This window comes from Falco naumanni, chromosome 3, assembly GCF_017639655.2.
Source record: "Falco naumanni isolate bFalNau1 chromosome 3, bFalNau1.pat, whole genome shotgun sequence".
Lineage (NCBI taxonomy): Eukaryota > Metazoa > Chordata > Aves > Falconiformes > Falconidae > Falco > Falco naumanni.
The window spans coordinates 121036189-121050136 of record NC_054056.1 but is presented as its reverse complement, the minus strand read 5'-3'; the positions used below and the strand labels follow the sequence as shown (position 1 = coordinate 121050136).

At 40.6% G+C, this 13948-nt stretch overlaps 1 protein-coding gene across 1 annotated transcript in view; it reads left to right on the top strand.

Moving 5' to 3' along the window:
- The window catches only part of TG (thyroglobulin), a 164662-nt gene that overhangs the window by 130808 nt on the left and 19906 nt on the right, over positions 1–13948 (top strand). Inside the window, exons 42-44 of the mRNA XM_040586695.1 lie at positions 3010–3174; positions 3930–4097; positions 12018–12199. Of these exons, the coding sequence (XP_040442629.1) occupies positions 3010–3174; positions 3930–4097; positions 12018–12199 (515 nt within the window). The remainder of the gene's footprint in view (positions 1–3009; positions 3175–3929; positions 4098–12017; positions 12200–13948) is intronic.

Here is a 13948-nt window from a genome sequence, read left to right as displayed (position 1 = left end):
TGTCATGTAATGGAAATGAACAGTACCTCCACTATCTCTGCTTCTGCCTGAATAGTCCTATTTTTTAAAGCATGCAATTCCTTCATTGCTGGTTGCTGGGACTAATCACACAAACAAATTATAGTTTTATAGGGAAAGAGGGAAGTGCTGAGAATAGCCATGTTATCCTCTGTGCCCTGAGCCTGTCTCTAATGCGGCTACAGCATTTACGGAAGATTTCTTTTTAATATGAAAACTGCAGGCTCAAAAAGGAAGAAATTTAATTCTGGGCGGCCTCCAGCTTCTGCTCTCACTTATTTGTTCATGAGGTTTTTTTGGTGAGAATGAGGAAACAATGAGCCTGAATTATGATGTGAATGTGAAAAACAGAGAACTGGTACAGTTTTGCTTGCTGAAGTTCTGTGGTAAGAGGAGCCTTGCTTCCGAAGCCTGGAACACATTTCAAATGCACCAGGGGAGGGAATGTAACGGTATTGCTTCCAAATACTGCTTGAATCATTCCCCAAGTTCCTCTATCACCCACTTCCAGTCCCAATAAAAATTAAACATGAGTAACAGTAGCGGACACCACATCTCTTTCAAACCCCAAACACAAGACATGCTTCCTGAATGCGGATGTTATCAAAAAAAGCAAACTGAGGAAGTGGCCATTACCATGGAAAATAGACAAAAAAAGCAGAATGAAGAGGAGCACACAACCTGTTCTGATCACTCATGCAAAGAAGAGTAAATATCCACAGCCTGAGTAAGGCTCCAAACAAGAACTCTCCTCGCCTCACAAATGTATTTGCAGAAGTTTTGGGTTTTTCTTTTACTTGTCAGGCTTGGACTGTTTCTAATGCCAGCCCATGTATATCCAGTGCTGTGACTGGATTTGCCTGTTGTCCAGGCTTTTAGCTCTCCCACCGCAGAGCAGACTTGTGGGACACTTCTACCCAGAACCTTTTGCAATTGCTGTTGGAGTCAGTAGTTGACCCAAGGGCAGCTTTTCAGTTTGTAGAGATCTCAGAAAAAGGGGAACTTTGCAACAGCTTTTACAATCCCTGGGAGGAGGTATGTTCAAAATCAAGCGCACATGGGGATGTTTTGCTTGGTCCCAGTGAATTTTTGGATTCTGTATGTCATCTGATCTCAGTACTCTCTTTTCTGTACCAAATTTAGCCTTTTAATAAGGCAACTTCAGAAGTTCCACAGAAAATGCCACTTTCAAAATTTCTGAAACTTTCAGAATTTGGGAAACTGAAGCCCTTCAAATTTTTATGGTTTTGTTTAGTTTTGTTTTAAATTAATGCCATTTAGGGTTACTGGATACTTGATAAAACATGCTGAGCATGTTCAGATCTGATGTTCAAGAATATGTTTGCCAGATCAGTGGATAAATATTGTGCAATCCTAGATTTGATTTCTCTGCTGTACCAAGGAGGCACATAATTCCTTGCTCCAAATGAAAAGCCAGGAAGCTACTCTTTTCGAGGGAAGCTGGCATGCCACGCTATGCCTTTTCTAGTTTCACTCATCCTAGTTCTGGCGAACATACTCTTCTGAAGGTTCTCATTTTTCATCCTGGGGACACACCCTCACACAGAGATACTCTCATTAAGGATATTTTTCTTTCTCTCTAATGACCAGCTGAGTCAGTGCACCTAGTCAGCAGCTGCCAAATATGATGCCTTACAAACACAAAATAGGCCACCGCAAATCCCATGTGAAGATAAAGCCCATTGCTCACTCAAGTTCTCATCTAAATTTGAGGACAGAAGTGAGGAATAAGACCATGTGGTGTTTATTTTTAATTCATTAGTTCTTCTGCCCTCTTAAAACCAGAGATGGCTCTTCTAGTGCCCCAGGATTGACAGTCTTAGCTTTTCCTTTCCTTATCTGCAGCCATCTGCATCTCAGTTATTAAGCTAATAACAGTGCTTGTTTTCCAGATCCCTTAAGGTGATCTCTTTCCTTAAGGAAAGAGAAACTTTCAGGAAGGTAGTAGCACTGGAAATTCTACATACAGTGAACTAAAAAGACTGTCTGTACATCCAAACAATAAACTCTTTCTAATTATTTTTTGAATCCAATTTCTCCAGTTGTGAGCAATGGTATCCTGTTAGTCTCAATGGATCTGCTTGTCTGAAATATAATAAATGTCCTGGGTGCTGGCCAGGGCTGCACAGAGTTCTTTGAGCTCAAAGAATAGAGACAATTTCAAATTATGGTTTTGCTGTTTGTTTTCTGTTTCTTTTTAACTTGCTCCTGGTTTTATGCTTTTTTCAGATTTGTAGTTATGCTTTGAGCAAATTCAGTAAGAAGTTAAGTTTATCAATTGAATAAGTTAATCAGATGAAGTTGGAGTCTTTCATGTCATGCATCTAGTGTTTGGATATTTTTTAGAAGACAGAAGCTAATCTTAGCAGTTATTATAGTAAACTGATGTAAACATTGGGAAATTAGTCATTTGAACCATGTCAGAGCTATTCCAGCCTTTCTGTTCTAGGTCAGATCTTATCAGATTTAGGTTAATTTATCTGCATTTTCAATAAATAGTTGTCATGGTTACTCAACTGTGTTGTACCATCTTTTCTTGGTGAGGACATTTTCCATGTTGGCACAGCTGTAGGAAAGAAACACAGAGTCTGGGATAGATGTGGGACTGTAGCCTGTGCTCTGATCTTGATGTGCTCTGGCTCTGGCTGATCTTCTGCAACTTGGTTTAGCCTGAATCTTGTCTGAATATTTCTCTCTCCAGCAAAGTTTTCAGAAAGATTTATAATTTAGTTATAGACATAATGCAGACACTTTTCAGAGGTCTTCCAAAATAACCATGGCAGAGTTAGTAATGGCCAAACCTATCCGTCTCCTGTTTGCTTTGATCATTAGAACTTGCTTCTTATGGTTTAAATACTGGTGGTTTATATCCTGTAACCGGGCAGGTTTTGCTTCTCATCTTTTTTACCTGCACTAGGGGACCAAGTGTTTTGACAGCTTGTGTTGACTGGTACTGTCTTTCTTTTTTAGGGAGGTTCAGCTTTTTCTCCGGCATCCATTATTACTATGAGGAGAGCGCAGACCCAAGCAGCAGTCCTGGCTGAAGATGTGGGATGCCCTTCATCCACCAGTGAGGAAATTGTAGCCTGCCTCCGCCAGTTGCCTGCTCGTGTCCTCAATGATGCACAGACTAAGGTACATGGTAGCAAAATATATGACATTAGCAAGGAATAAAAAAGTTTCCATTTACATGAAGCTGTGATGAGACTTAGAAAATAAATTGGGCTGAAATCTCATGAAAGAAGAACTGACCTAGCTTTGGTGGAGTGATGCTGATGTCCATGACATCCACCTATGAATAGTCACAACTTGATTCTCCTTTAGACTAAGTTCCTTTTACATGCTTTGACCATGTCTTCCAAAATTAATCTAAATACAGGTTTTGTCTTCTTTCAGTACCCTCTCATCTGCCCCTGGGTGTTGCTCTAGAGGAGAATCAAATGTCTGTAGCTTCAGTAGCTGTATTTTTGCAGAAAAGGAAGTGGGGAGGGATGTCCGTGCCCTGTCTCTTAAGTGGGAGGCTTGTGAAAGCTGCAGTATAAACAATTCTAGAGATGGCTCCTTTACCCACAGATTAAAACACCCACTGGCAATACATTTTCCCATCAGGATTAGCATAGAGCCAATCCCTAATATTTTTATAATTGTTGTTTAAAACAAGATTTTTATTACTGTAAGACCACCAATTCTCTTAGCTTATTCAGCTTGTTTTGCCTACTGAAACTGCCAACAAAAGCATTGTTTCCTGTCAGTGATGAGTTTACACTTCCATTAACTGATCACTTGTTCACTTGAAGGCTATGAACTCAGTTGTCTGACGCATAAATAAAATGGAAATGACATGGGTAAGCTAATTTAACTGTACTATTATTACTCTTTTGCTAACCTAGCTCCTAGCTATAAGTGGCCCGTTCCAGTACTGGGGTCCCGTGAGGGATGGGATTTACCTTCGGGAACCTCTAGCCAAAGCCCTGCAGCGCCCTCAGCTTTGGAAGGTGGATCTGCTCATTGGAAGTGCTCAGCAAGATGGGTTGATCAGCAGAGCTAAGGCAATTAAGGTAGGATGAGACTCACTGTTAATGAACTGATGGTATTACTATTCTTACAGCGATGACAGTAATCATATGCAGCAGGACAGATGCTTTTTGGTTTCTACAATTTATGAATTATATTACATGCAAATATGCAAAAGCATTGTCCATCTCCAGCAAGTCCAGTTTATGCTGATTAATGGCATTATTATATTTGTTGATTAATATTACTGGGAGAGATATGAAAAAGTAAGAGATCAGCAATGATTTAGCATGTATTAATAAGCAGCAGTATGTTTTAATGTTTCTAAAATTATATTGCAATCTCAGTTGTATCTCACAAAGAAGAAAGCAAGCTCATAACCTGGTTATGAGGTTCTTCACTGTGCAGCAAGGCTGTCAGTCTTTTCCATGCCAACTCTCTTTTTTTTTTTTTTTTTTTTTTTTTTTCTGGCAAGATTTTTTCTCTGTTACCTTTAAGAAGTAGCTTTTCTTGTAAAGATGATTCTGAAGGTGGACTAGCTATGACTAAGAATAGCACTGGCCTGATGTATAGGCTAATGTTCCGGGGCACAAACTGGTGAAATGAAAAAGAATTGTGTCTACGCTGTCATTTGGACATAAAAGTCCTCAAAACCATGAAGGTCTAATAGAGGGATATTATATCTTCTTGTGAACCTCTTGCACTGAGACAGCTTATCAGCCTTTTAAAGTTCATTTGTCCTTCTCTATGATGGATAAAATTGCACTTCCCTGTTTAATGTTGCCAAATTAAATTAAAGGTTCCAGGGTGGACTTAATCTTTTAGGAGGCAGTGAAAGGTCAATCCTAGCTTCTTTCTGCTGGTAGCCAGTAACACACAGACCGATTTACTTCAGAGTTAATGACAAAATTACGCCTTTGAAAGAAGGCTTTTTGACCCACCTCAACAAAGTTCATATTGCTTGTTTAGTCTCCAAGAGAAGTTTCCTGCACTTATTTCATGTATCTTCCTCTTTTGGAATCAATTAAAAGGGGAAGTCAGACATAGGAAATAGACTGTGATGCTGGAGGCCTGCAGACAATGATCCAGACCCTGTGGGAGGGCAATAAACCTCAGTAAAATCATTACAGGTCATGTTAGGAAGTCTAGGCAGTGACATTATTTCCTTTACCACTGTTTCTATATATGACAGTTTTCTGAAAAACTGAAATGAAATTCCATGGTGTATTAGAAATTATGCAACAAATCACGGTGCTAATGAAAACCACAAGTGCCAAAAGCCAGCATTGTCAGGTTGAAATGAAAAGAAAAAGCACTTGTAACTGAGAGCTCAGTAGCAAAATGTTACCCTTCTAAAAAGAAAATCTGGAATATATTCTTTATTTAAAGGCTTGTAGAAAATAAGATTGGAAGGGGACTTGGAAAGCTGGTGTAACAGCCCTAAGAAATGGTTGTATCTGCCTCAACCTGAGAGACCTGTTTTAAAATTTGCTGTTGGAGGTCTTCTGACCTCCTTTGGCAAGGGTTTAACTATCCTTACTTAGAAGGATAGTTAACTTCTTTACTAGCTATTATAATAGTACCTACCTTACTTGGTGCTACTGCTGTAAATCAGATTCCATCCCTGTTCCAGAAAATTCATAATGTTCGTGGTAGAAGTTTATATTTTATTTTCTCTATTTTCACATTTTCCTCTTTCTATTTTCCTGTGTCTTCAGGCTTTTAGAGCTTGAGGGAATATGACTGTTTTGCCCAATCTGTATTCCTGCCTTCAGGTTGTTTTCTCAAAGACCTGCCACAAGGTTAAACTTTCCTGATTTCTCCCTTGTCCACGTAGTTGGTGTATTAATTGCTGGGGAATTGTAATGCTTCCTCTGTCACTAAGCTATTTAAGAACATGCATTTTCCAGGTCCTCAAGAGCATTTCTATGTCATAGCCATGACCATGCATGGTTGCAGTCAAAATCAGATGACAAAGTCCTTAGCAGGCCACAGACAACAGTGGCAGAACCTGGTGCAGGTGGTGATTGTTACTGAGAAGTCTGTGCCCCGTTTCCTCTGTCATCGTGTCATAAGGGATCTTTGATCTGTGCTAACTGTCTTCTCCCCACAATAGACCTAGAAGAAGGATTTTAGACAACTCACACAGCATCCCAGCCTTCTACTTTATTCATTTTAAGGATTCCCATGAGGCAGATCTGACTTGTATCTTTCTGGGAAAACCCAAAGCTGGTTTTACTGATATACTAAAGGAAGGTGGGAGGGCTTAGCTGGTGGAGAAAGCACTGGACTCAACTAGGAGAACCAAGACATAGTTCCTAGCTTGCCTCTGATTCAACCACATTCAAACACATAAAATCTGTCCTACAGTGAGGGGACACCTCCCTGGGGTGAAAATGAATCCGTGGATGTGCTCCATCTCTGTAGAGAGAAGAATCAAGCAGGTATTTGGGTAGATAAAGGGCACAGCTGAAAAGTCTTGTGGCAAGTGTATGGAATTGGCAAAGACCTTCATTTCCATCTCCTTTAGGATGACTTCAGTGTAGTCAGAGGCAAAGGGTGGGGGATAGAAAAACTTAACCCCTGCTGACTTGTTCCACCAGTTCCTGTGAACAGCTGTTCTGGCAAATTCAGAACAAATTGTTCTGGCAAGCTCTTGTTCTATTAATTCTGGTCTTGCTCTATTAATACTGATCTTGTAAATGGTGAGGAGACACAGTTATTTGGATACAAGCAAGCTTGAGACATGATGCAATTCTTATCGCCTTAGACCGGATTTGTATGCAAGTTTTATAAACTCTTAGCAGTTGAGTCTTGGGAGTGAGAGTGAAACCTCTAGACTGAAACCAGACCTGAAGGTGGTAAAACTCGTTGGCTTCATGTTGTTCTGTGAGGGCTTACTGGCATTTGGGTTTGTTTGGTGTCTCCACACTCCCACTGCAACACTGCGCTTATGCCTGTTGAGGCCTTTACTATTAAAAACGAAATAGAAAGGCAGAACGCACCACTCATGTGCTAGCAAGACATTTATGTTCGATTTGTTTACAGTTAAAGGCTAAAGTCTCTTAGTGATGCAGCAGAGAGTACGCTGAACATTCGTGCTCAATGTCTTGCCTATGGAAATGACCATTTTATGGTGTTGACTTGAATGCTTATTCATGTGAACTGAGACAGATTTGCCACTTCCTGGAGCACTTCACACTCATCCCCAGCGCAGCCATCAGACAGCTGAAACTAACTGAAGAACAAAGCAGAGTTTTTTTAAGGGAATGGCAAGTGGTACCATAGCGCACTATTATGTGGCATATGGAACAGTTAAGCTGAACCCATTAACTACAATTCCCGTGGCAGACCTTCAGGGATATTCGCTTTGAGCAGCCATAGATTAGGGCAGTTGAGCAGAAACCTCTAAAAATATTGATTTCAATTCTCAAGTGGACAAAATTTTGTCCCTGTGCTATGCATGATGCTCAAGTGGGAGGATGTAATGGTTCCTACTGGCATTAAATATATGGATTCACTCATGCTGCTCTATATCTGTGTTTACATGTATATCCATCTAAGTCAGTATAGCCCTGTTCATATCCTCCATACGTTCTGTGCCTACTATGTAATCTCCACATTGCAAGGATTGTTAACTTTCTTTTTAGTTGGAAGACTAAGGTTGTACTTTATGTGTTTTCTTTCCTTTTCTTTCCCTCTTCAGTAAAAATCTAACTGGCCGCAGAACCCAGAACCAGGACATAGGGGAGTGGAGAGATAGAAATATATTTACCTCATGTAAGCAACTGGATCTATGCAGACCAGAATTTCCATCCTGCACAACATTACAGTCAGTTAGTATCTTTATGGATAAATGTATTCAGCAACATACAAGAGATGGCAGATATGTGTATATTAATTGTGATGACCGGGGGAGTAGCGTCCTGATAAGTGCCATCAGTGAGGAGAATGGGACAATATCAGCTCTTGACTTCATCTTGAAACTAGCTGGAATCCTTGAAAGACTGCTGCATGGCTGGCAGCTCTTTCACCATCTTTTGTGACAACGTTTATCAAAAGCCATTTAAGACCTAAGATGTGTCTCTCTCCTCTGCTCTGGTCAGACCTGACCTGCAGTACTGTGTTCACCTCTGGGGCCTCAACATAAGGAGGAGATGGACCTGCTGGAGTGGGTCCAGAGAAGGGCCACGAAGGTGATCAGAGGGCTGGAGCCCCTCTCCTGTGAAGACAGGCTGAGAGAGCTGGGGTGGCTCAGCCTGGAGAAGAGAAGGCTCCAGGGAGACCTTAGAGCAGCTCCCAGTACCTAAAGGGGGTCTACAAGAAAGCTGGAGAGGGGCTGTATACAAGGGCATGTGGTGATAGGACAGAGAGGAATGGCTTTAAACTGAAAAAGAGTAAATTTAGATTAGACATTAGGAAGAAATTCTTCTTCACTATGAATCACTTCACCCCAGTGGTGAGACACTGTCCCAGGCTGCCCGGAGCAGCTGTGGGTGCCCCATCCCTGGCAGGGCTCAAGGCCAGGCTGGACGGGGCTGGGGGCACCCTGGTCTGGTGGAAGGTGTCCCTGCCCATGGCAGGGGGGTTAGAACTAGGTGTTCTTTAAGGTCCCTTCCAACCCAAATCTTTATATGATTCTGTGATGCTATTATCTTTATGTACTCTGCTAGTGTTATCGATATTCCAGTTTGTCAGAAAAGTACATTTTGCCGCTTGGAAGATGTAAACATTTGGTCTACCTACTGCTACAATTTCTTTTTAAATAAAACTCTGGACCAGACTAATTCACATACTCCAGCAGCTATTCGGCAGCAGCAAGAGCAGTAAACATTATTTAACTCCTTATTTAGGCAATGTTTATGACCGCTTTGTATCACCAGAACAATAGAAAGTGGTGCACCTGCTGTCTTTAATTATTTTCTTACTTACCTTCGAAAAAAAGTTGAAAACTCTGCTATAACTCTGAGGTCAGTTGCTAATACTGCTTTAAAAGTTAGCAGAATGTAAATTATTTTACATAACATGCAGCTGTTTCTATTAATCTGGTAGCAGCTGTTGTATCTACTCCTATTTGAAAATTGTTCCTTGGTCATATATTTTCTAATGGGAAACATTTGTTGGACATGGAAAATTGGTCAAATTGAATCAATTTCTGGAAAGTTAAAATGCTTTGCCTTTTTAATGTTTCATGGGGTTTATTTAAAGGTTTTGCAAGTATTTTGTAAGTATTGCTTGATTTTGTGCTATTATGTTAAAGTCAAATACTTAAATTATATTATATTGTAGCCAAAGCAACACTTGAGAAATCCTGTTTCAGATCGTGCTATTTTAGTGCTGGTTGGGATGAAAAATCTCAAAACATCTTACAAATGCCAGTCCTGTTTCTCATCCACCTCTGCCTGTTGAATTCTTTTTCATCTGACTCAACATGTCTCAGGGACCCACTCTATTATCAATGATTGCTGAGAAAGGTCACCAGAATTTTCGGGGCATTTTGAAGATAACAGAAACTAGTACATAGACACAGTAAAAACCTAAGACTGACCGCACTGAGTCAGCTCAAGGGTCCATTTAGCACAGAATGCTGTTTTCAGCAGTGGCTAAGGCAGCTGTTGGTCAGAACAGGGTAAGCAAATCTGAGACTTCTGCTAAATGCTCTCCAAACCTCGAGCAGTTTGCAGCTCAGAGGCTTCCTAGCCTGAATTGGTCTTTCTGTATTTAATAACCATCACCTAATTTATTTGTTTATTTTCTTTTTAATTCAAAAACTTGTTCATTAAACTTCATCTTGCCCAATTTTGGCATCTGCAAAACCATGTGGCAAGAAGTCCCTCAGCTTAACCATGTGTTGTATGATGATCCATCTCCTTCTCTGTGATTTTCAACCATAGTATTTATTTGATGCTTAGTAATTGATGAGACAGTGAAGGATCAGTTTCTAGGGCACCTAGTCAATATCCTAAGGTTTTTTCTCCCTCTTTTTCCCTCTGTTTTAAGTATCCATGAAAAATTTAGAATAAGGTAACAAATCCATTGAAAAAAAACACCCCACACAATAAAATCAAAGAATTGCATGGAAGTTGCTTTGTACAGGATGCTTTACACATAAAAGCTTGGGCTCTGCACTGACACAGAAAAGCCTCTGTTCCTATCCATAACTGCTAGCCAAATCCACCAGCCCCAGGCACCAAATGAGAGATTCCTAATTAGACAGCAGCAATGCTTCTGCTGGTTAGTAGGGACCTGAACTGACGTGTGCTGAAGCTGACGGAAAGCTTGCTTTTTCATTCTGTGAACGTACAATCAGGTCTTCAGTGACCATTTCTATTTCTTGCAGAAAAATATACGTGTCCTTGCTGGCTTGAAACTGAATGATTTTGCAGGCAAGTGCGCTATGCAGTTTCATATGTGGCATTTGTGCACATGAAGTGATGTGTCATCTGTGAATTGCGAATCTTTTTTGAAGTACAGCGGTATTACTAAAACTGGCACCACATGACTCTTTTCACACTGCATGGGCCAACATCTAGCAAAAGAAGAATTTATTACAAATACAAGGAAAATTACCAAGATCTTTTTTGGACCTTGGGATATTTGGTAGTGTTTTGAAATCCCTTGTGAAGTCATGGAATGAAAATGCACAAAGCATTAGAGTACATCAGTAAGGACAGGCCTCAGCCTTAGCAGACGGGGACTTATTTTCCATCTTTCATTTCTGTGAATCTGTTGAAAAGTAATTATTCCCTCTGTACTTCCTGTATAGGGTTGTGGAAAGACCTAGCAGCGTGATGAAAACCAGCTGTGGGCCATCAAAATAATATCTTCAGTAAAGGATCTATGGTAACTGGACTGGGCAGATGCTAGCCTGTTTTGCATCAGACTGACTGCCCAAAATAATATGGGTGGTTTATTAGTTCTTTCTGGAGTTCTTATACCAAATTTCAGCCATTGCGCACCTGCAAAGTGCCCTCTTTAGAAAGAACTTGATCCACGGGAAAGTTCAGGTTACTTTTATTTTCAGGAAGTTACTGTTTCTGAACTTGAAATAAATTCTTTAAAAAAAAAAAGAAAAGTCTGCATTGATAAGATAAAAAAACTTCCTCAAAGAAAGATGTGTTGAAAACTTCCAGCAGTCTTCAGCTTTGGTAAAAATAAAATTGGGTAGGCAGTTTGGCATAGAAGATGGTCCCTCTGCTATCAGTAATTCTGCAGTGACATGAGCACTCTGCTCTGGAAAAAATGCCTTTATGTCAGGAAAGGTTTCAGACCACAGATCTCAGGGAAAGGGCATTTCACTGTAGGTCACTCTGAAAGTCCCTAGGGGTTATGAAGTTTAATGATCATGGCTGCTATTGGATTGGGATTTGGAGTAGGAGGATTTCTTTTCCAGGGCTAAGGCAAATATCATTCCAGAAGGGACCTAACTACAGGCCTTATGGCAGCTACATTTCTTTGTAGGTGTTTCCAGAAAAGACAGAGTGATACAGCCATGAAATGACTATATTCCATGTTTGCTTTTTGGAATTTCCAAAGGAAAGGAGAAATATTCTGGAATATTCCAAAGGAATATCTTCTTCTCTCCCCTCTAGTTTTCCTTCAGGGAGCTCATCAGAAAGACAGCATTGGGCACACCTACAGAGGAGAACTCTCTAGTGGACTATTTCTGTGAGAGCCAGTGGGGTTTCTGTAGTGTAAGAGCTACATCTGCACAGCATGGTACTGATGATTCGGACTTACTAGGTCAGGTATTCAATCCCATAGTATGTTTTGAGGAAACCCATACTGCTGGCTGGTGACAGTCCTGGGAAAGCAAAAGTAGGACTGTCTCCTACTTCCCCTAGGAATCAGAGGTCACAGCAGAGTGGACTCGTTCCAGCAGAGGGAGATCTGAGCTTATATTGTTCCACTAAAAATCTATCTTGGTTTTGTTTGTGAATTCCATGTATGCATTTTGTTCTCAGAAATTTGAAGAAAGTCAAGGAAGAGCCAACAGCAAAACAGCCTTTTATCAGGCTCTGCAAAATTCTCTGGGAGGAGAAGACTCCAACTCATTCATTGAAGATGCAGCTACGTGGTATTACTCCCTTGAACACTCAACGGATGATTATTCATCCTTTTCCAGGGCTTTGGAAAATGCAACCCGGTAAGAAAGTCGTCCTATTACAAGTGTGTGTTTGGGGTAAAGCCAGATTTGTTTTGCTTATCTTAAGTGTGCATTTATATTCTTATATGTACTCATATATATATATATATATATGTATGTATGTATGTATGAGAATATATATACTTGAGAAATTCTTGTGCAAATGAACAGAAAACAAGCAACGTGATTTCATTTTCCATGAGGTTACCAATGTCATTGGTAAACAGAAATTGAACTGACTTTTTTGCCTTGTGAAAAGTTTGAATTGTCTTTCCTGAACTGTACATTGGATTCAGACTACTAATGCTTCCTTGCGTATTCTTTCATGTCAAAGATGTCTTGGTTGTTTGCATACTCTGCATCAACTAGTCCTTGAGTCCTGTTATCCTTGTGACAGTAAAACTAAAAGACTGGCTTTTATTCACAGTCACATATTTATACAGTTAAGATATTTTTCCTAGTTTTTGGAAATTTGGAGAGTGGTCAGGTTTGAAAACTCTGAATTCAGCAATTACATTCATTTTTATCTTATGAAATCTGCAAAATATATTTCTTCACAGTATCAGGCTTTCTACAGGTGAGTATCCTGTGTGAAATAGCAAAGCATTTGTGAATGTTAAGAAAGCGGTTCCCAATTGTATTCTATGCATTGCTAATCTCCACTTTACCCATGACAGAAGAATACCCATAAGCTTATTGATGTATTTCCCTGACCCTTGTGTTATCATTTATGCCAGCGTACAGTGATTGTATGTCATCCAATCTGCATTTTGCTCCCTTTATGTATGGTTTCCCATGGTGAAAGAAAGCAGAATCAGACAGCAGGATGCCTCTGTAGGAAGTTCTTGTGGAGGTTAAAGGAGAACACATGATATCTGACTCTTTCCTTGTTTGATCCATCAGGACACATCATAGACTTACAGTGCCTCCCAGTCTCTTCCAAAGGAAACAGTTGTCATGAAATGTCAGCAGATGCACGAGCAAATTACCTCCAGTATATACTCTCCCATACTTTGCATTGAAACATCGGAGGCAGGGACCATTGGGAAGTGGAAAATGAGCAGGGGGCCATATTCATGCCACCCAGTATATATTTACATCGCTTTGACCCTTAATCGGGTATGGCATCAGGGTCCAGCAGTTCTGGACAACAGTGAGTTTGAAGAGTTCGTTGCCCTGTTGGACTAGGATTGCACAGCAGTCATGACACCTAGGGTAGACCATAGCGACTGGTGGGTATCTTTAGCTTGGGTCACCTGGTGGTTTGGTCTGCAAAGAAGAGTGGATTTCTCTCTCCCATGGGCAGCCGGTTTGCTTTAGCCAGTTACAGTTCTTGAGCTGCAGTGGGGTGGGCCCATTTTTCCGAAAGGGGGAAAACTGAGGGGAAATCACCTTACCTCTGCTTTCCTGCCTCTACGCAAACTCAGGGGCTGCACGTTTAAGCTGCACAGATTTTCAGAAAACAAATCAAAAAAGTCTTTCCCTATTCCTGCCTCTGTTTCATAAGCAGATCCATTACGAAAACACTTGACATTTCCAAGGTGATGTGTTTTATAAAGCTGGTGGTTTGAGTCCTAGTGTGCCCGTCCACACTGTTTCACCTCTGACATCATAGCTACAAGCTCCTAGTATATGTGCTCTTAGTGTTGCAGCTTTCTGTCCTACCATGAGCCTCTCCGTGAGATCTTAGAGAAAAGATTTTCCTTTCAGTCCCCCATCAGAGTTGCAGTGTGTTGCTCCAAGGGACCT